Raw genomic sequence first — 21,331 nt, 5'->3', positions numbered from 1 at the left:
TTTTTATGTGTCTGTTGTCAGAAGGTTGTCAGACAATGGGACGAATATGAAATAATATACAGAATAGTATACAGTATACTATTACTCAGGATACTCAGGATAAAACCATACAAACTATGTGCATATTTACAAAAAACTATGTGCATATTTTCAAAAGAACAAATGTATGTGCATATTGATTAAGATACTGATTGAAATTGTCACAAAATGGAGTTAAACTATGCATAGATACTATAATATAATATGACAATTTAACAGAATGGAGCTAATGAACTATACATTTATATGTGATTATTGGCCAGACGTGAGTGTCACAAATATGTAAATAGCAAATTAAAAAGATACAAAAAGATTTTCAACAACTATTTAGTGGCTTAACAGACAAATAACAGTATGTAAAGACCAGATGGTGTACTGCCAATCAGGATAAGAGCCATACACATGAACTATGTCCATATTTACAAAAGAACAACAGTATGTGTATGTTGATTAATGGATTAAAGTCAAACTGTGTGCAAATAACGTGCAAATACTATTATAATTTAGCAGAACTGAGTTAATGAAGTATAGGGCCTACATTTATATGTGGTAATTTGTCAGACAAATATATACATAGCAAGCTGAAAAGATACAAAAGGATGGACATTTACTCTTACCCTAACTGTTGAGCTAATCTAATCTCTACACCAACCTTAAGAAACAGAGGGTAGCGTACATTTTTGTGGTACTTTTATTTTATCTGTTAAAAGCCTACTTCACGACACCAAAGCAAATTCATTGTATGTAGAAAAAAACTATTAAAAAATAATGTAAACCTGTTGTGATTCTGATCTGATTTCAGATTACTCCATGAGGGTGCTGAGAAAAAATTAATCATCATCCACAAGATCTATACCCTCAGAGTTCTCCCCCTGTGGGGCAATGTTTGGTGCAGAGGATGAGCTAGAACCAGCTGCGAAACATGACTTAAATGAATAGGCAGCTGAAGTGCAAAAGAGCTGCAGCACCTTATCTTGCAGTTTGTGCTCATAGCATGCATCTCCAGCCAGCCTAAAATCATATGTAATATATAGAATAGAGCTGAAGGTATGAAGGGACACACAGACGGGTGACAAATTTTTCCTTTAATTTGTCACTTGTCTGTACGATTCCTGAGTGTGTTTTTAATGACACCCATTTGACTGAACAGTCTCTCCTCCTCAACATTTGAGTGTGGGAGAAAGAGGACAACAACTGCAGCAGAGGCCAAGTTTTCATGTGGGTTTATGCCTGCTGCATCCCTGTGTTTTTTCACCTCAGCCCAGAATGCCATGGTGTTTGTTGTTTCTTCCCATATCTGAAGGTGAAACAACCTCCCCGCATGTATCCTCAAACCTCTGCAGATGATCCAGAACGCAGCGGCGCATCTGGTCTTCAACCAGCCCAAAACAGCAAATGTCACCTCGCTATTGATATCCCTCCACTAGCTTCCAGTTGCTGCCCACATCAAATTCAAAACCCTGACACTTGCTTACAAAACAGCAACTAAAACAACTCCTGCCTACCTGAACTTCCTCATCGAGGTCTACAAATGAAAGGCACCTGGTACCACCACCACAACAGGGCCCTAAGTGGCTAGCTAGACTCTTCTCTTCTGTAGTTCCCCGGTGGTGGAACTCGTTACCAAACTCTGTTTGATCTGCAGAGTCCCTCTCAATCTTTAAGAATAGACTAAAGACCCGGCTCTTTCGCGAACACCTCTGCTTTTGATGGACTAGGTAGAGAAAACACAAAAAGACAAAAAAAAAAAAAAAACCTTGCTTCTATGTAATCTTTGCACTCTATGCATTGCCTTGGTGCACTGCCTGTTGGCATCTATGTCCTATCGGACTCAAACTTAACACATCTCCTTCGCACACAATCCTCCTCAGGACAGAGGTTCAGCTGTACTGTGTTGGACTAAAATGTATGACCATGGAATGGCTTGGGAGAGATGTGTCCGTCTGTTGACTCTTTGAGCTCGTCAACTTTTGCCATTGGGATGATGACTCTGCTACAGACAGGCTTTATAAGCAAGCAGCTCGAGCAGATCTGTCTGTTCCCCCTCAAAAGCCATTTTAGCAGTCTGCACCTCACTATATGTGTTATTATCGATTTTTAAAAAGTGAGGTACAGGAGGTCCTGTGGGTCACTGTACATGGGATGTAGAACATCTGCAATGTAGCAGTGTTAACTTGCCATGGTGAAGCTGAAATGCAATTTTAATTCCTCTAACTGATCCAGGATTCTGAACACAGCAGGCTCTATGGAAAGCGTGTGGCACAGACCTTAGTTATCAGTAAGGGCTTCTCTCCAGTTTATAGTCTCATAGACAGCCTTGTATGCCTCTCTGTGCTTTGGTGAAATAGAGAACCAATTATAGGTTTCTCTAGCAAGGAATTCCACACTACATGGAAATGTAGTTTTGGAGGCATAGCTTACAGCTTACTGTAGTGAGTGACACACACAGTGGATGAGGACCAGATGTTTTAAGTCACACTCCTCCCTCTGAATTTGTTGCCCACCATTGTATACCCCTGTCGTCACAGATGCATTATCTGTGCCAATGCCAAAGCAGGTTCTCCCTCTCGAGGCCACACTTCCCAACAAAAGCTAAAACTGCTCTGGTTATTGATCTAGCATCCCCTCCCTCCAGCTCAAGAATACCTAGGTAAAGGGCTGCCACATTTCCCTTGTCCTCACTAAAATACTGTACTCTGAGACATTTACATTGGTGCTTTCAGCAAGGAGACAGTATTTGCTGTCACCAATATCAGCCACAACTCTTTTAAGAAAATATGGTGCCAACACAACATTGATCATATTGGTACACTTCATACAGTGCATCCAAACATTTTTGGCTACACTGGAATCCAGAAAAGCAGCCTCACCTGCCTGACCAATGTGGTCACACGAGAGAAATGGAGCAATGCTCTGCAATAGCATTGCCATTGTTGCCTATGCCTGTCTCAAAGAGTGTTTTTTGTAGAAAATGGCAATGTAGATTGCTTTGCTTGGTTATATGGCTTGGACTTTTCAGTGTGCTTCTGAGTTGACACAAGCCTCTTAATGTCAGATAACATGGCACAGAAGCCTATCTTGCAGTAAAGACAGGAAGCCCTTGTGTTATTGCCCACATAGGGATTCAGCCATCCCTTGAATTCAGGGATTAACTCCCATTCTTTTCTATACTTTTGGGTGTATATTTCAGAGTGTGACATGTTAGCTATTTTTATTGAATGTGTGTGGAATGTCCATGGCTAAGTGTATTTGTATTTATGTTTGTATTATGTGTACATAAGTTAAATAAAGTTTAAAGCTTATTATTATGTGTTTGAATAAAGTACAATGTACAGACTTGTCTAAATAAATGATCTGAATTCAGAGAGTTCAGAAATGGAAATGAACTGAATTCTTTTGTGGTACTGAGTGATAAGACAGTGGTAATGGTCAAAATGATCAAATTGGATTGTTTAAATTAAAACAAAGGAGACGCAAAAAATGCAGATTAGTGATTGGTCCTTGGCAACACTGTTTGCACATGCACAGGTCATTCACATCTATGTCAGCAGCTGTGCAGACTGAATGTGCTGCTCTGCCTCTCTGTTACTCACTGAACAGAGTAGACGCAGAGAGAGGTATGCCTCTTGCTCGCGGGGAAGTACTATGTTCTATGGAAAGTAGCTAAGGTTTGTCCAAAAAGTCGCCAGTTTGTCACTAGGTGCTTTTTTGAAAAAAAGTCATTAACTTCTTACTTACTTACTTGGGCCCTTTGCTCCTCCAAGGAGCATAGGCCATCAACGAACGACCTCCATTTCACTCGATTACTAGTGATTCCCTCTAGATCTCCCCAGTTGAGCCCACTTCTAGTTATTTCCGCCTGGGCATCTCTCCCCCAGCTATTCCTGGGTCGACCTCTTTTTCTTGTTCCCTGTGGGTTCCATTTCAAGGCTTGTCGGGTGATGTTTGTGGCAGGTTTCCCGAGGGTATGCCCAATCCAACTCAACTTTCTCCTCAGAATTTGTAAGGTAATGGGATCCTGGCCTGCTCTCCTCCACAGATCCACATTTCTTACTTTGTCTCTCCACCAGATTTTGAATATACTTCTTAGGCAGGTGTTAATGAATGTCTGTAGTCTGTCTGTTGTTTGTTTGGTTGTCCTCCATGTTTCAGATCCATACAGCAACACCTGCTTGATGTTGGTGTTAAAGATTCTCAGGTTGGTGTTTGTTGAGATGTTTTTTGAGCTCCAGATCTTTCTGAGCATGTTAAACACCACCCTTGCCTTATTGATCCGGCTTTTTTTTTTATCAGCCTCTGTCCCTCCGGTGATGTCCACAACACCGCCCAAGTATGTGAACGCCTCCACCTCTTCCAGGCTATTGTTGTTCATGAGGATGGGGTTGCTGGATTTGGAATGGATCTTCATGATCTGTATCTTAGCTGTATTGGGTGTCAGTCCAAGATTTGATGCGGCTTGTACAAGTCTGTCTGTCTTTTCTTGTCATCTGCAAAATCAAGGTCATCCAGCTGTTCCCACAGTGTCCACTGGATCCCATTTTTCCTCCTTTCCGTAGTTTCCATTCATTATCCAGTCAATTGCCAGGAGGAACAGGAATGGAGAGAGGAGACATCCCCGTTTTACACCTGTCCTGACCTTGAAGCTCTGGGGGAGTTGGCCTGCATGGCTGACTTTGCATGATGTTCCTTCATAAACTTCCGGCGGCGCTGCTCTGCTGGTGACCCGGACTTGTGCTGTTGCTGCTGTTTTTATGTCTTTTTAAGTGGTTTTAATTGCGTGATCGTCTTATTTTTACTGGTCTGTGTCGTGTGACTGCAACAAGTTCATGTTGGACTGATCACCATGGCGACTTTTGCACATAGATTACTCTTGGCACTGACTATTTGGGAACTGTTGGCGACTTATCAAACAGCTCAGACACGCGAGGAGACAAAGCCGTCAGTGTGTTACTCCAAACACGCACTGATTTTCCTCCGTCCTATGGGAGCGATTCCACCATCTGAAACACAACCGACCAGATGCAGACAACGGCGGAGAGGCAGAAGAGGCGGAATATGGCAGCGTCTTCGGAGAAGAGGGAACAGACCCCCACTGCCCAGCCTGTTACTCAGCAACGTCAGATCGCTGAGGAGCAAAATGGAGGAGCTCCATGTGAACAGCAAAGTCTGCTTTGAGTACAGGGAATCGAGCGTGATGGTGTTCACAGAAATGTGGCTCCATCAAGACATTCCAGAGTCCCTCATTCAGCTGGAGGAGTTCTCTCTCATCCGAGCAGACAGAACAGAGCTGTCAGGGAAGAACCGGGGGGGGCGGGGTCTGTCTGTTTGTGAATGACAGCTGGTGTAGAAATTACACTGTGAGAGAGACTGTATGCACAGCTGTGCCTGTCTCTGAGACCCCACTACTTACAGAGGGAGTTCGGAAATGTTTTAATATGTGCTGTGTATGTCCCCCCCAGTGGAAACGCAGCGAGAGCTGCTACAAGAATAGCAGACTGTGTCCACCAACAACTGCAACATACACTTGGAGCCCCGATTGTGATTCTCAGGGATTTCAACAACTGCAAGTTGGAACTATTTCTCCTTGGATTTGAACAATATGTGACATGCGCCACATGACAGAACAGAGTCTTAGATAAATGTTATGGAAACATAAAAAATGCATACACTGCAAAACCACTGCCCCCACTGTCAAACTCTGACCATAATACTGTCTAGTTAATCCAGATTTACAAGACTGTTTTTAAAAGGAGTAAACCACAAACTAAGACAGTGACAGTGTGGGACAAGGACAGCATAGAAACACACAAAGGATCATTCCTTTGCACAGACCGGGACATATTCTCTGATTTGGAGATTGATGAGGCTACTGAAGCAATAACAGACTACATACATTTCTGTGCAGACAATGTGGCTACCAAAAAGGACATTATTGTGTATCCCAACAATAAGCCCTACATAACCAAGAGTGTAAAGGATTGTATTAACAGGAAAAAGCTAGCTTTTAAAAATAATGACAGAGCAGGACTGAAAATGGTGCAAAGAGTGTTCCTGTTCCTGTTCCTGGAAGCCAGAAAGCATCACAAGGACACCATAGAGCAGACTTTAATGTCAATGGATTCAAAAAAGCTGTGGGACTCTATGAAAGCTATTACAAATATGAACACCACCAAGAAACGCCTCAGTACTGATGATGATCTGGGGAGGGCAAATTAACTAAATGACTTTTTTCTCAGGTTTGAAAACTGTGACTTCACTGTTCAATCTAATAATGTCATGGGAACTAGCTTAACTGATGTTAGCAGTAGGATTATAATTGATCCACTCAGGATTCAGTCTATTTTCAAACATGTGTGCACTAAAAAATCCACTGGCCTGGATGGCACTTCTGCACTGCTCTTAAAGGCATGTGCAGAAGAGCTCACTCCAGCTTGGTGCCCCATCTTCCAGCGGTCTGTGAATGCACACACTGTTCCTGCTCTGTGGAAAAAATCCACCATAGTTCTTGAAGCTAAAAAACCATGTCCAGCTGATAATAATGATTTCAGACCTGTGGCCCTGACTTTGATTGTAATGAAAAGTTTTGAGAAATACATGTTATCTGTGCTTAAGGCAGAGGTCAATTTGGCACTTGATCCATATCAGTTTGCTTATAGGCAGAGGAGAGGTACTGATGATGCCATCAACAGCATCACCCACTTCACCGTCAAGCACTTGGAATGCCCAAAAGCATATGCACAGATTTTATTTATTGATTTTAGCTCAGCTTTTAACACACTGCAACCCCATCTGCTCATCTCTAAACTGAGGCAGATGAGTGTTAACCCTTTTTTAATCAAGTGGTATTTTTCCTTTTTAACTAATCGAAGTCAGCAGGTGAGAGTCAATAACATTTCCTTTCCTTTTTACATTCTATACTAATGACTGTACAAACAGCCACCCACTGAACCTAGTTTTTAAGTTTTCTGACGATACCGCCATCCTCAGTCTATTTTTCTGAAATTGAAAACTTTGTGCAACGGTGTGATCAGTAGGGGACCATAGTCCTGTTGTCATACAAGACTCACCTATTGAGCAGGTCAGCTCATATAAATATCTTGGAGTTCACTTAGATGACACTTTTAGTTGGTCTGTGCATGTTGAAAGCTTGTGTTCTCATCTACAGCAGAGATTGTATTTTCTACGCAGACTAAGAGTATATGGGGTGGACAAAAGCATCATGTTTTTATTCTACCAGGCAGTGCTAGAGAGTTTAGTCAGATATGGGATGTCATCCTGGTATGGCAACCTCACGGCAAAACTAAAAACTAAACTTGCTCGTCTGATACACACAGCCATGAAGGTAATTGGAAAAAGCGATTACCAGACCCTGCAGTCCACTTACCAACTAACTGTTTTTAGGCAAGCCCAGAGGATAGTAATTGACCACTCTCACATCCTTCATTCAGAGTATGGCCTCCTACCCTTGGGCAGATGATAGTCCCTCACTGCAAACTCAATCATTTTAAGAATTCATTTGTTCCAACATCCATTACATTTCTTAACAATGCTGCTTGAGGTCGAAGTTTGTGCAATAATTTTTAATAATTTTTACAGTGCTTTCACTATGGTGATCTTTTAGCATGAATTTTTTATGAAGTGTATGTATGTATTATGTTATGGGATGTGTGCAATATGGCAATATGTATGTGTTATGTTACGGGTTATGTGCAATATTGTCATGTTATGTAATTGTTGGTGTTGGTATGGCTGAGGTTGTATTGTTTGTGTCATTGTGGCCGTCAAGGCATTCATGGTGCAGCTACAGGGTCCAAGACAAATTTCCCTGAGCGGGACAATAAAGTTTATCGTATCGTATCGTATCATATGATGCTTTGATAAGGTTTGTGATTTTTGTGGGAATCCCATAGTAGTCCATAAGGCACCATAGTGATGTCCTGTCTAAACTGTCAAATGCTTTTTCTAAGTTGATGAAGTTTATGTATAGGGACGTGTTCCATTCGATAGACTGTTCGATGATGATGCGTAATATTGCTATGTGGTCTGTGCATGAACGATCTTTCCTGAATCCTGCTTGCTGGTCCCAGAGCCTCTTGTCCACAGCTTCCTGGATATGGTTGAGAATGACCCGGTTTAAGATTTTGCTGGGTACAGAAAGTAGGGTGCTCCCTCGATAATTGTTGCACTTGCTGCGGTCACCTTTCTTTGGCAGTTTCGCAATGTGCCCCTCTGCCCATTCTGATGGTGTCCTTTCCTCTTCCCAAATTCTCCCAAAGAGACTGTAGAGCATGTCTGTCGACAGGGTGGCATCTATTTTCAGGGCTTCAGGTGGGATATTGACGGGTCCAGCAGCTTTGCCAGATTTTAGTTAATTGATTGCTGCCCTGATTTCCGCTTTTGTTGGTCTGTCACACTTGATTTGCAGGGGTATCGTGGCCTTTGGGATATATGGTTGGTCTGTCGACGCTGGCCTGTTCAGGCCATCTTCAAAATATTGTGCTCATCTGTCAAGCTGTGCTTCCTGAGTTGAGATCAGTTGGCTGCTTTTGTCTAAAATTGGTTTATTGGTATGTGAATATGTCCCAGATAGTTTCCTTGTGATGTTGTATAGTTCCTTCATGTTCCTTTGAGTTGCCGCCTGTTCTGCTTCCTTGGCTAGTCTCTCCACCTGTGATCTCTTGTCTCTCCTGATGTTCTTACGCGCTTCGGTGTGGCATCTGTTGTACTCCTTTTGGGCAGATGCCTTTTCGGATCTTGTTCTTGAAGTGCTCACTTTTTGTTTGAGCTCTCTCCTCTGTTGGATTGTTTTGAGGGTTTCTGGTGTTATCCATTCTTTGTGCTTTTGGGTCCTCTTCCCTAGGGCCGCCTCACAGGTGGAGCTCCAAGCTGCTTTTAGGTGTTCCCACTCTTTGTTTATGGTCCATCCCTCCCTCCTCTTCTGATGTAGCTCTTCATTTTCTCTTGAGAGGACCTCTTTGAAATTCTTTGCCACTTCAACGTTGGTGAGGTACTCTGTGTTGTATTTTGTCCTCTGATTTTTGGCTTGATGGTGTCTCTTCAGCCTTAGCCTGAATTTCCCTACTAGGAGGTGGTGGTCTGAGGCTGCGTCTGCTCTTCTTCTTGATCTGACATCTTCCATTTGGTTTTCTGTGACATGGTCTGGTGATACCTAAGTTGTTTTTTTGGATCGTTTTATGGGGGAATACACTTCCTCTGATCATTAGGTTATTGTTAGCACGGGTCTCCGCAAACATCTCTCCGTTTTCATTCATGTCTCCCACTCTATGTTTTCCCATCACCGCTTCATCATTTTGACCTCCAATCTTGGTGTTGAAGTCCCCCATCAGGATAGTGAGGTCTCTGGCTCCAATACTTCCAAGTAGGTGGTTCAAGCTGTCATAGAACCTGGCCTTGACCTCACCGCCTGCATCGTTGGTGGGTGCGTAGCACTGAATAATGTGGGCTTTCACTCTCCTGTTCTTAGTTTGTAAGGTTGCGGAGATGAGGCGAGAGCTGATGGGTTTCCATGCAGTCATGGACCAGGACTGAGAGATTGTAGCGTGCCATTTCCTTAGCAATAATGGCAGCCTTGCCAGCCTGGAACATGGTTCGGATGTTCCATGTACCCACATGGATGACTTTCTTTGGCGTCAGAAGGATTCAGAAGATTCCATGTTTGTACCTCTTATACAGAATGGGGAGATGGAATAATGGTGCAACATTCCCACCTTGAACAGGCTGTGCAAAATGGGCTATAGTCTCATGCTGATCCGCAGTGCAGTGGGCAAATGTGGGCCACAGGCCACATCCAGTTTTTTACTTATGTGACTCCTATCAATGGGCCTCATTCAAGAACCACTTGTACGAACAGATTAATTCTTCAAATGCACATATGAGTAATTTAAGAACATATGTGTCATTCATCAATTTTCTCTTGCATAGAATTTTCTCTTACTTACAAACAAAATTTATGAGTGGTCCAGACCTGTCATATGTGTCATGAATAGAATATCTCTGCCTTTCTTCACAAGGGAGAAACACTTGTTTGACTTACAATTATAATGTCCTATTCTGAATTAATTTGGAGTTTAAATATGATACTGAAATTCACAAAAAATAAATATATAACTAAAACTAACTTAATGCAAAATTAATATTCTGTTAGCCAAAATATCATCATCATGGCTGCCAATTTACTGAGAGACTTTTTAGATTTTATGACTTTTATTGGCATATTTTGGTGCAGCAACTACATCTCAGTAATTTATTGGAAACATCTCTCACTCTGACAGCTGCCTCTGTGTCTCTCTGCAGGTATCTGTCCAGTATCATTTTGTGTTGCAGCTGACAGTGTAACATTATCTGTATCTTATGTCTTCTCATTAGCGCAGGTAGTCTCGCTTTTAATATGACAAGTTTACATTATTAATTTCTAATTTACATTGTGGGTGTATGTGATGTGCTGTTGTGTGTAGCTTTGTATTTTGTATGGTGTGTTCTGTGTGTTTTTTGCTTTGTACTGTTTGTTGTTGTGTTGTTGTATGTCTTGACTGTGGGGGACTGCGGATGTAAATTAGCTTTGAGCTAACTCCGGTGCAGTGCATCTTTTATGTTTAAAACTGTACACTGTCCCAATCAATAAATAAATACATACATAATATTCTCTCCTCTAATATCTCTAAATTGTTTTGGGTGTCCTCTTCTACTGACACTTAAATTTGTTATGCTTTTGTCGCTGATTTCTGAAAGCAGGACTTGAAGTTCTTCAGTGTTTTTACTCTTTGGGAATGTTTTTGTGAATGAAACTCAACCACAAACAGAGTGGAACATGGAGCCTTATATGGCAATTTTAGGAAAATGAAGAAAAACAAACAATTTACTAGAAAATTCAGGCAGAATGATTAAGAAAATTTGTTGAATCTGACTTGGAACACTTATATGAACAAACCTCACAGAAAAAATGCACAGTAAATGCAAAATGGCTGACTTCCTTTTGGACTTAGAGTTTGGCTCCAGGAGGCTTTTTTTCAAAGTCTGGAGATGTTACATTTGACTACCAATTTTTAAGTATCAACATCAAATTTAAAGGTGGGGGCCTTGACATAAATTTGGCGTAAATTTCGCCATTTCTGATGCATGTGCTTCCCAAGCCCCTGAAAAATGCAAAGGCATACTACAATAATAATACTAATAATCAAAGCTGCAAGCAGCGATGAACGGGCTCTCGCACCTCAGAGAGAGCGGCAGCCATGGTATCACTATTAGAGGTCTATTGACACGGCTCTGAATTGTCAAGATTATTGGACACTTAGTGAATGTAATTTCCTGTGTGGAGTATGTGGCGCCAGAGATGACATATTAGAAATTGTGTATAAATTTGATGAACTATGTGTCATTTAGGCCTCATTTGGCCTCATGAAATATTAAAGCAGCAATATATTTACCAGAGGGTAAATGACATGGATATACATTTTCATGAATATTGGACATTGCACGTAGGAGATAACTATCACTTCTTGTAACCACTATATGGTGCTAAAGAACACCCACTAATTATACAACATGTTGCTGTATGCAGGTGTAGACCACACCATGTAATTTTCATGTAAATCGGATGATGTTTGTTTAAGGATAGCTTTTTATTTTCAGATTTCCACCACACATGTGAGTCGCGGAACCTCTTGCTTTTTATTCGGTGCCCATGTTAACAGGTTAGAGCAGCCACACAGCCCATGTGAGACGCGCGTGTCACGCGAGGCTGCTGCGTCATCTAGAGATTCGAGGTCTTGCCTATTTTCTCCGCGTGACACACGTGGTTCTCAGCAGAAATAGACAGGGAACAAGATAGAGAGATAGGGCTGCCAGTAGCAGAAGCGCCGCAGCAGACACACTTCCTGTGTGGACGCTGCAAGCGCGTGAGATGCAGCAGTTCAGCAACGCACATGCGCTGCTGAGGTTCAAGCATCCAGTGTGTCCCAGGCGTAAGCAAATTTGGATGCATGTGCAAAGTTTTGTGAGTTTTCGAGCATCCCTAGCACCTCAAAAATGCTAAAGGTACTTATATAATAGCACCCCGCTATTGAGCCACCATACCACGGCCAAGTCAAATTGTGATGCTAATGGTAATACTTTTTTGAACATAGGTGCAAAGTTGTCTTGCATCCTAAAGGCCTCCAAAATGTGTTTTTAAAATGAAAATTGACACACAAAATCCAAAATGGTTGACTTCTTGTTGGGCGAAAAAATTTGAGAAAATATGTATTATGTCGAGAATGATGAGAGCACATCAAAAAGACTTTGTTTTCAAAATGGCCTTGCATCTGGGGGCTCTATGGAGCTTGCTGGCCACACCCAAGCCCAATCGCTACAGAACTTTGCAATTCTTTACTGGAGGGATGAACACTATTCTTCCAAAAGATATTCCCTCATTTGGTGTTTTGAGGGTGGTGGTGGAGAGTGCTGTTTAATGTGTCGGTCCAAAATCTCCCATAGGTGTCCAATTAGGTTGAGATCTGGTGACTGCGAAGGCCATAGCATATGATTCACATCATTTTCATACTCATCAAAGCATTCAGTGACCCCTCATATTCTATGAATAGGGGCATTGTCATCCTGGAAAAGACCACTCCTATCACGGTAGAAATGTTTCATCATAGGATAAAGGTTAAGCTTAACATAGGCACCGGAACCCCTCACTGTAGTGGTCGAGCATTCAGACCTGTACCAGTTTTTCCTTTAATACTTCTGTAACTATTGCTTCCTGTGTCCACTATATGGCACTAGAGATCACCCACTAACTATGCATCATGTTGCTGTATATCTTGTGCAGACCACACCATGTAAATTTAATGTGAATCGGATTATGTTTGTCACATAAGGCTGACTTCCTGTTGTAGGTGGCATTATGACTATGACTAAATACTCAGACTCTTATCAAACATGAAAACTTTGGGACAGATTGGATAATGTAAAGTGGAGTTACAACAGCTTCCTGTTTAATGCCCCAAACATGTTTTGGGCAAAATTCACCAGAATGCCAAGGGCGTTCCATGAAGTATAAAAAGCTTCGCGATTTAGCATTGCAAAGGTCCTTAGATATCATCTACCAATTTGAAGTTGCTCAGGTTAAATCTCTAGGAGGAGTTTGTCAAAGTACAAAGCCTGTCAATGACTTAACTCTGTTAAAAAAAAAAATGCAAATTTGATTCAAAATGGCTTACTTCCTGTTAGTCGTAGGGTATGGCTCCAAGAGGCTTTTTTGTAAGTCTTGAGTTGTTACATCTGCCTACCAAATTTCATTTATCTACCGCAAATTTAAAAGTGGGGGCTTTGACTTTGTTGTTGTTTGTTGTTAGGGGACGCTTTCAAGCCAAATTTCCACATCCAATCGCAAGATCCATTTCAGATAACAATTAACACCATGTCTGATGCTTATGGAAAGTTTTGTGAGTTTTCGAGCACTCTTAGCACCTCAAAAATGTGTTTGAATGCATAAAATCATAATAATAACAATCTTTTAAAAAACAATAGGGCCTTCACACCACTTGGTGCTCGGGCCCTAATTAAAGCTGCAAGCAGTGATAATTGGGCCGTCACTCCTTAATGCACATTCAGGTATGCATCAGTCGAAGTGCTGTTATCATGGAGGAACATGATGCAGCAATATGTTTACCAGAGGGCAACTGACACAAGTATACATTTTCATGAATATTGGACAATGCATGTAGGCAATTACGGTAATATCACTTCCTGGGTCATATTTTCATGGAGGCACAATGACCATCGCAAGCAGTGCTCTGATTGTGTGGTATCTTTCTGACCTTGAAACTCCCTTTTCGTGTCTTTGTAGTATTTTGGTGACCAGCGTAGAACATGCAGTGCACAAGTGGGAGGAGGGGCACAGACAGGTGTGTGGTTCATTCAAATGAAGCAACGCATCTATAGTTGTATTTTGGTTGAAATTTGGTCTTAGATGTTGCCCTTAAAACAGATGTCTCAGAACCACATCTATTTGTGGTGTAATGTCAATCCACTACTGCTTTGATGATTTTATCAAAAGGATCAAACTAAATACTTGCTGCAGACATGCTGCAACAATGTATTAATGATTAAAATATAAATAATTTATTTAAATTAAACACTCTTCAATCAAAATCACTATACTATAACATTTAATGTGGCTAAAACATAAAAGTCAGTAAATCAGTCTACAGTGATCTATAAATGAATGTGTGCTATTCTTACAGTATCTGTTGTCCACAGCTGTTTATACTGTATGAAAAACTCTGAGGTGGAGTTGTTGAATCCTCTAGGAGAAGATTCAAAAAAGTTCCATACCTGTAAAGTGCCTAAATTGGTATGTTATCACATGACCTCTGACATCATCATTCAAGGTATCGACTATTCCTTCACAATTTAGTGACATATTAGCTGAAGGTTATACCAACTGAATTTCAAACCCTCTATGAGGAATTTGACTTCCCCTTGGCTGGAGCTAATGAAAGACAATGTGAAATGATGAGAACAACGTGCGTACCAAATTTCATGAATATCGAAGCAACTTTATCCTGACCACGGCCTGGCACACATTAGGGGGCACTATGGAGCCCACTAAAGATGCATGAACCCGATTGTTGTATATTCATGCAATGTTCACAGGTTCAGATGTGTGCACCAAGTTTCGTGAGTTGAATATCCCTCGCATCCCAAAAACAGCTTTCTGTTTCATGGCGAATAATGCATTGTCATGGCAACAGCTTTTGATGAAAAGGTTCACTATGTAGGTGTAAGAACTTAGCTGACCAAATTTTCAGTGGATCTGGTTAACCTGCTAGAAGTAGTTAGTAAAAGTATGGGAACTATAACTTCCTGTTGCCAGTAGGTGGCTCTATGACTATGATTCAATATTGGCCTGTAAATGTCTTCAGATCAGGACTCTTGTCAAACATGAAATTCAGGAAAGATCTGACAATGTGGAGTTGAATTACAATAGTTTGTTTTTTCATGTTGAAACATCTAAATTTGCTGCGTCACAGTGTAAAAATTCACAAGCTTCACAATATAGCATCATCAAGGTCTTAAGGCTTTCTGACCAAATCTGAGATGGATCTGGTGAACCTTCTAGGCAGAAGTTGTGATGCTGTGACAGTGACTCAATAGTGACACATAGATGTGTTCAGGCTGGGACTCTTATCAAGCATGAGAAAGAGTTGCAACAATTTTTTTTCATGATGAAACATCAAAATAGATGGATAAGACACTTCTGCCACTTCTGATGCATGTGCAAAGTTTCCTGAGTTTTCGCGTACCCCTTGCACCTCAAAAATGCGCTTGGATGCATAAAATAATAATGATAATAATAATGATAATAATAATAATTGTTTGAAATGTAATAGAGCTCTGGCACTAATAATCTTTACAAAAACAATAGATTCCTTGCACTTTCAGTGCCAGGGACTGTTTGGCCTTGGCACTTTCGTGCTCAGGCCCTAAATATTTTATTGGTATACTTACAGTTTGGGGTCCTGGATCAACACACGTCCCTCAGTAGCAGCCAAGCAACACTCATGGCTGGCTTGCAAATTGCAGAGTCCAGTTAGCAAAGCAGTCCTTGGTGAAATAAGTGGTGACATTGCGCTGCTGAAATCCAAAAATAGTAATTATATCTACTGTTGTCTAGTGTTGCTTTCCTTCCACCACAACAACAGACATTAGCCATGTTTCCATTAACCTATTTTTATGCGCATTTTTAAGTATCACATTAAAAAAGCTTAATGGAAACGCCAAAATTTGAAAAAACTTCCTTAATTTCGCAAAAAAGTTTTTATGCTCGCTTGAGGTGGATTTTGGAAATGTTGAAAAAGTTTATGCGCAAAATGGGTAATGGAAACACATTTGTCGAATAAATGATGACGTAGCAAACGTTTAACTCACATGATTGATCAGCTGTTTCCGCTCTCTGTGTCTTCTGGCCTCTCCAGATAGCATGAAGCATGGCCAACACTAGCTAACATGAAAGAACAACTACAACTACAATTGAAACAAATTCCTGAAGACCTCTCTCCATTTTTCTCTTATCAAGGCAATGTAACTATTTGTTTTGTTTCCAGTTGGCAACCTTTACTTCTTCTACTCCGTTTACTGGCAGATTATTTGAGCCTTTACTGGCACCTTCTGATGAAACTGTGTTGTCAAACCAGTTGATGGAAATGCACCTAATTCGCATTTTCCTTTTTGCGACATTTCAAAAGTTCGCTGAAAATTATCTTGCAAATCTAATGGAAACATGGGTATTGTCCCCCCGACATTACACCTGCTGGCATTGCAGTCCCATAGTCTGTGAAATCATGAATGTGCTCCAGTGCTGAGCCTGGAGCAGAGGCACATTTATGGACATCCTTACCAGGCTAATGTCATCTTGTGTGGAAATAAAGAGTGAAATTCCAAGCAAACTGTTTAGAGCAGTGTGTGAGCTTTTTAGGCTAATTTCTCCAGGCGTTAACGTCAAGTTGTGCAACTTTGATAATATTTAACATATATGTCCAACATCATAAAACTTGATAAATGAGAGAAAACCACAAAAAGCATAATATGTCCCCCTTAAAGCACCTTGCAAATTTACTTTTCACTTCCACATAAAAATCAAATCCATTGTTTGAATCACACTGTCAATGTATTTCTGCTGTTTTTTTAATTAACACAAATGGACTGGTGTTTTTAATGTAACAAGCTCTAGTATGATCCAGGATTCACTCACTCTTTTTTAAAAAAAATGGGTCTTGGGTTGATTTCATCCTTGCAGTATTTCCAACAAAATGAACTGATTTTGATCTCTTGAGCTTAAATTTTCCTTTTATATATGCTGGTGTGACAGGCAAGTCTGGAGCTGTGTCTCCCACAACATTTGTCCTCTGTTAAAAAACTATCCTGTGTATTCAGGATAGACTATAACTGGTGTTGAAAGGACTCACATAAATGGTGAGCATAGCGTAGATGGAAAATGTCACAGGCATGGACGTGGTGGTAGAGGGTCTTCTCTATCAGGTCCTGAGGCTCATAGCCTGTCAGCTCTGCCACCCTGGCTCCAGCACACAAACGAGAGGACACAAACTTACAGTTAGGGGTTAATTTGCACATCAGTATGTGCTGAAGTGCATCATAATGTTTAGCAGTTCACATATTTTAAAACAGCCAAGTATTTCATATTGTGTACATATTTTTATTTTCTTATAACATGTTATCTTATAGTAGCATGTCACAAATGATTTTTTCCCTGTAGATTATTTTTATAATTCTATATTCCATACAGGGATCACCAAGATAAATGGACTGTACTTTTATAGCGCTTTTCTTGTCTTTCAACCACTCAAAGCGCTTTTTACACTACGCGTCACATTCACCCATTCACACACATTCATACACTGAATAGGTACAGGGACTACAATGCAAGGTCCCAACCTCCACACATTCACACACTGATGGAACAGCCATCAGGAGCAACTTGGGGTTCAGTATCGTGCCCAAGGACACTTCGACACACGGACAGGAGGAGCCGGGAACCGAACTGCCAATCTTCTAATTAGTGGACGACCCGCTCTACCTCCTGAGCCACAGCCGCCCCCCAAGATAGATATCATGATATCACTGTTTTCATTTATATATCCACCTACTCAGTCAAGTGTCTCCCCTACCTCGAGTCCAAGAAGATGAGTTTAAAGTCCAGGCTGGCCCGGAACATGAACATGTTGCTGTGGAGTTTAATCTCGGTGACGCCGCTAGGAGGCAGGGAGTGTCCCACAGCCACCAGACCCACAGTCTGATAACAGGATTCATACCGTGGCATGTCCATGATGTACTGACGTACTTTTAGGTAGCCACTGCAGTGGATGACCTGGGAAACAACAGCATGACACTAATGTAATCACACGTTTACACACTTCAAGGAATTCAGGAGGTGTGGGGGAGTGACAGAGAAAGTTGAAACGGTTTTTACCAAAAACAAGATCCTGGTATTTTCCAAACCTAACAACACTCTGGGGGGCATATGAGATAGTGGACACAAATGTGTTGCTACATGTTTTCTGATGCTTGTTTTGTCTGATCACTTTTTCTGCCCAGTGAAGAGCTTAGAGTGTAACTCATCCCTAACAGTCTTCACCTTTAATATAAGTAAGTAGCAAAATCTGTAAGAGGGTCCCACAAACACGAAAAAGAACCAGCAGTTACCTGGATGTCCAATTTTATGTACGCATGGGTAGCCCTCTAACTGCATACCCAGGTGGCCCCTTGTTCTCCGTTTGCTGAGTTCATAGGTAGTAAAGCAGCAGGATTACCAATGCTACTGCCCAATTGGTGGTGAATGTATTGATCTGTCTCAGAGTGCAGAGACAACACTACAGTAGGGTAAAACTAATAATGAAGCTTGTTCCATTCAGGTAACTATTTTCTAAATGTTGAGGGAAAATGGGGCTGTTTATTAACTTGAGATATATATTGTTTAGTGTTTAAAAGTGTTAGCTAAGAATATATTTTTACTATGACCAAAGGATATTTATTCATTAGAAGACAGTTGTCACTTTAGCCATTTTTTGTTGTGACCAGATGAGATTTAATTGCTTTAAATATAGAAGCTATAAGTTCAAATACAGTATTTTGTTGACTATATATTAGTTACACTAGCCATATTAATTTTTAATCAATTTAACATGAATCTAACTGCCTTACAAAACACCAGCATATACAAACAAACAAGACAGACATTTTGACATCCTGCTTGTTTGTCATAAATATGTGATTTCAAACAAGTCAGCATTACTCCATCTTCCTTCAGGAGTGCTCTCTCATTCAGTACAAAAACATAACATGATTGTAATGATTGTGAGGGGCTCTATTCCTTGAAGTGATTAGACAAAGCTCTGACAGCAGCTCTAGTTTGAGAGGTGACTGAACATTCCTGAATTTGAGGGGAACATTTCTAAAATTTGTATTCAGCAAATAGTTAGTCACTACACCAAATAGTCAGCAGCCAGAAACCACTAGAAGCCATAATCTGTATCCAGGACATCAACAGCTGCACAAAGTCATATCCTGAGATTAATAAAATTACCCTTAATGTTTAATACTATGGTTGTTTGAGAATTACCACTAAGCATGTGGTAAAACCTGATAAAAGTCTGAAAATCTGATAAAAGTAAAAGTCCTTGGCTAACAAACGAATTGATAAGGAGGAGGAAAGGGACTACAGAAGGGCTCAGTGTAAATGACGTAAAACCCAGCTTCTGGAGCATCTTGATGTTTACAAAAATCTATTAATTATAACTCAGAAATTAGAAAAGCAAGGCAAGCATATTTTAAAAATCTAAAAAACAATAATACACACAATCCAACGGTTCTCTTTTCTACTATAGATTAACTTTTAAATAACTCCAGAACTTCAATTACAGGTGATTTTATTTCTACCGATAAGTATGAGGATTTTGCAGCCTCCTTTGTCAACAAAGTAATGACCATTTGGGCAAATATTCCTGTCATCACGCATGCCCTCCCTATCCTGCCTCCCTCTCAATCCACTACTCTCTTAACAAATTTTGCACCAGTTAGTGCTGATGAGTCTTAGCTGTTCCACTCCTTTCCTTGATCCCATTCCCACCTCCTTTTTTAAAAGCATTTTTAATTGTTTATTTAAGGATATTTTAAGTTTACAATCTGGTATTTTTCCTAGCTCACGTAAATCCTCAATTGTTAAACGTCTAAAAAAGCTCACTCTAGATCCATTTATTATTTATAACTACAAACCAATTTATAACCTCCCGTTCCTAAGCAAAATTATTGAAAAAGTCTTCTACAAGCAGTTAATCGACCACCTGGCAACCAATAAAATACAGGATCTCTACTAATACGGTTTTCACCCCATCCATAGTACAGAAACAGCCTTGGTCAAAGTTATTAATGACTTAAGAATAAACAATGTCAATAGTAGAGTTTCTACTTTAGTATTATTGGATCTAAGTGCTGCATTTGATACTATCAATCATGATATTTTTATGGAGAGGCTTGAGAGGTGGATTGGCCTATCTAGGTCAGCACTGGACTGGTTTTTATTTCCTTTGTGTGGTAAAATCACTAAAATCATGTCAAAGGACATGATTTGGCATGATTTTAGTGTTGGTCTTGGGAATTTTAGTTCAAAAACTTTTTTTATCTCATGTGGTGTTCCCCAGGGCCCATTACTGTTTAGTTTGTACTTGTTGCCTCTGGGCCATCTTATCAAGGAATACAATGTGTGATACTATAATTATGCTAAAGACACAAAAATATATATTTCCTAGCCCCTGATAACCTGAGCCTGATTGACACTCTAAAATAATGTATCAAGGATATTGATAACTGGATGTCTAGTAATTTTTTACTGTTAAACAGTGACAAGATGGAAATCCTGGTTATTGGGGCAAAGGCTAACAGACAGGAAATCTCTTTTAAATGGTCACAACTGTCTGTGGAAAGTGTCACACAGGTCAAAAACCTTGGTGTCATCCTTACTTTCCAGAACCACATTAGCAGTATAATTAAAACCGGATTTTATCATTTAAGAAATATCACGGAGGTAAGGAGCTTTTTATCAGTAATCTGGTTTGCCAGATTACTAGCAAACCAGTAATCTGGTTAAATAATAAGTCTGGTTAAATAATATCTGGTTAAATAATAAGTAGGACTAGCAAACCAGATTACTGGTTTGCTAGTTTATTTCACTCCCTCATCTGTGCTAGTCTCTCGTTGAAATGCAAGAGCTGTCTACATCAAACTGAGACATGTACTTTCTTTATCCTTTCTGTTGTTGTTACACTGCTGTGGGCTGGGAGGAACAGCATTTTGCTTTTTTGTGTATGCAGATACACAAGAAAATGACAATAAACTAAATCTTGAATCATGAATCTTGAATCTTGAATTGTATTTTATCTTGCGCACTATCCACATAGTTTTTCTGGCTGCAACTTCTGTGGTAGCTCTCACTCTGTGAAGCAGAGCCACCTGGAATTACCTGTTGTAATTACCTGTTTATTCTATCATTTAATGAAGTTAAGTCACTTCCAGACTCCTAGTTTACCATAAATGAAATAATCATGTGTGTGTTGGAGTAACTGATCCAGTGGCTTTACCTACCTTATATCCTCCACATGTCAGTCCTGCATTTCGTTTAGCAAGAACACACTTCATCCTCAAGAAGAAGGAGCGCTCTATTTCATAATCTGTCACACAAACACAAATTATGGAGGCATTACACACTCTATAGAGA

The 21,331-nt window shown here is 40.4% G+C and overlaps 1 protein-coding gene across 1 annotated transcript in view; it reads right to left on the bottom strand.

Annotated features, from left to right (window-relative positions):
• sim2 (SIM bHLH transcription factor 2) overlaps window positions 1-21,331 on the bottom strand; it is a 95,244-nt gene that overhangs the window by 17,171 nt on the left and 56,742 nt on the right. Inside the window, exons 5-7 of the mRNA XM_042430225.1 lie at window positions 21,199-21,284; window positions 17,730-17,929; window positions 17,010-17,116 (exon numbers count right to left, since the gene is read on the bottom strand). Of these exons, the coding sequence (XP_042286159.1) occupies window positions 17,010-17,116; window positions 17,730-17,929; window positions 21,199-21,284 (393 nt within the window). The remainder of the gene's footprint in view (window positions 1-17,009; window positions 17,117-17,729; window positions 17,930-21,198; window positions 21,285-21,331) is intronic.

Source organism: Thunnus maccoyii, chromosome 13 (assembly GCF_910596095.1).
Source record: "Thunnus maccoyii chromosome 13, fThuMac1.1, whole genome shotgun sequence".
NCBI classification, from domain to species: Eukaryota; Metazoa; Chordata; class Actinopteri; order Scombriformes; family Scombridae; genus Thunnus; species Thunnus maccoyii.
The sequence above is the reverse complement of the archived record's forward strand: the minus strand, read 5'-3'. Positions and strand labels throughout refer to the sequence as shown.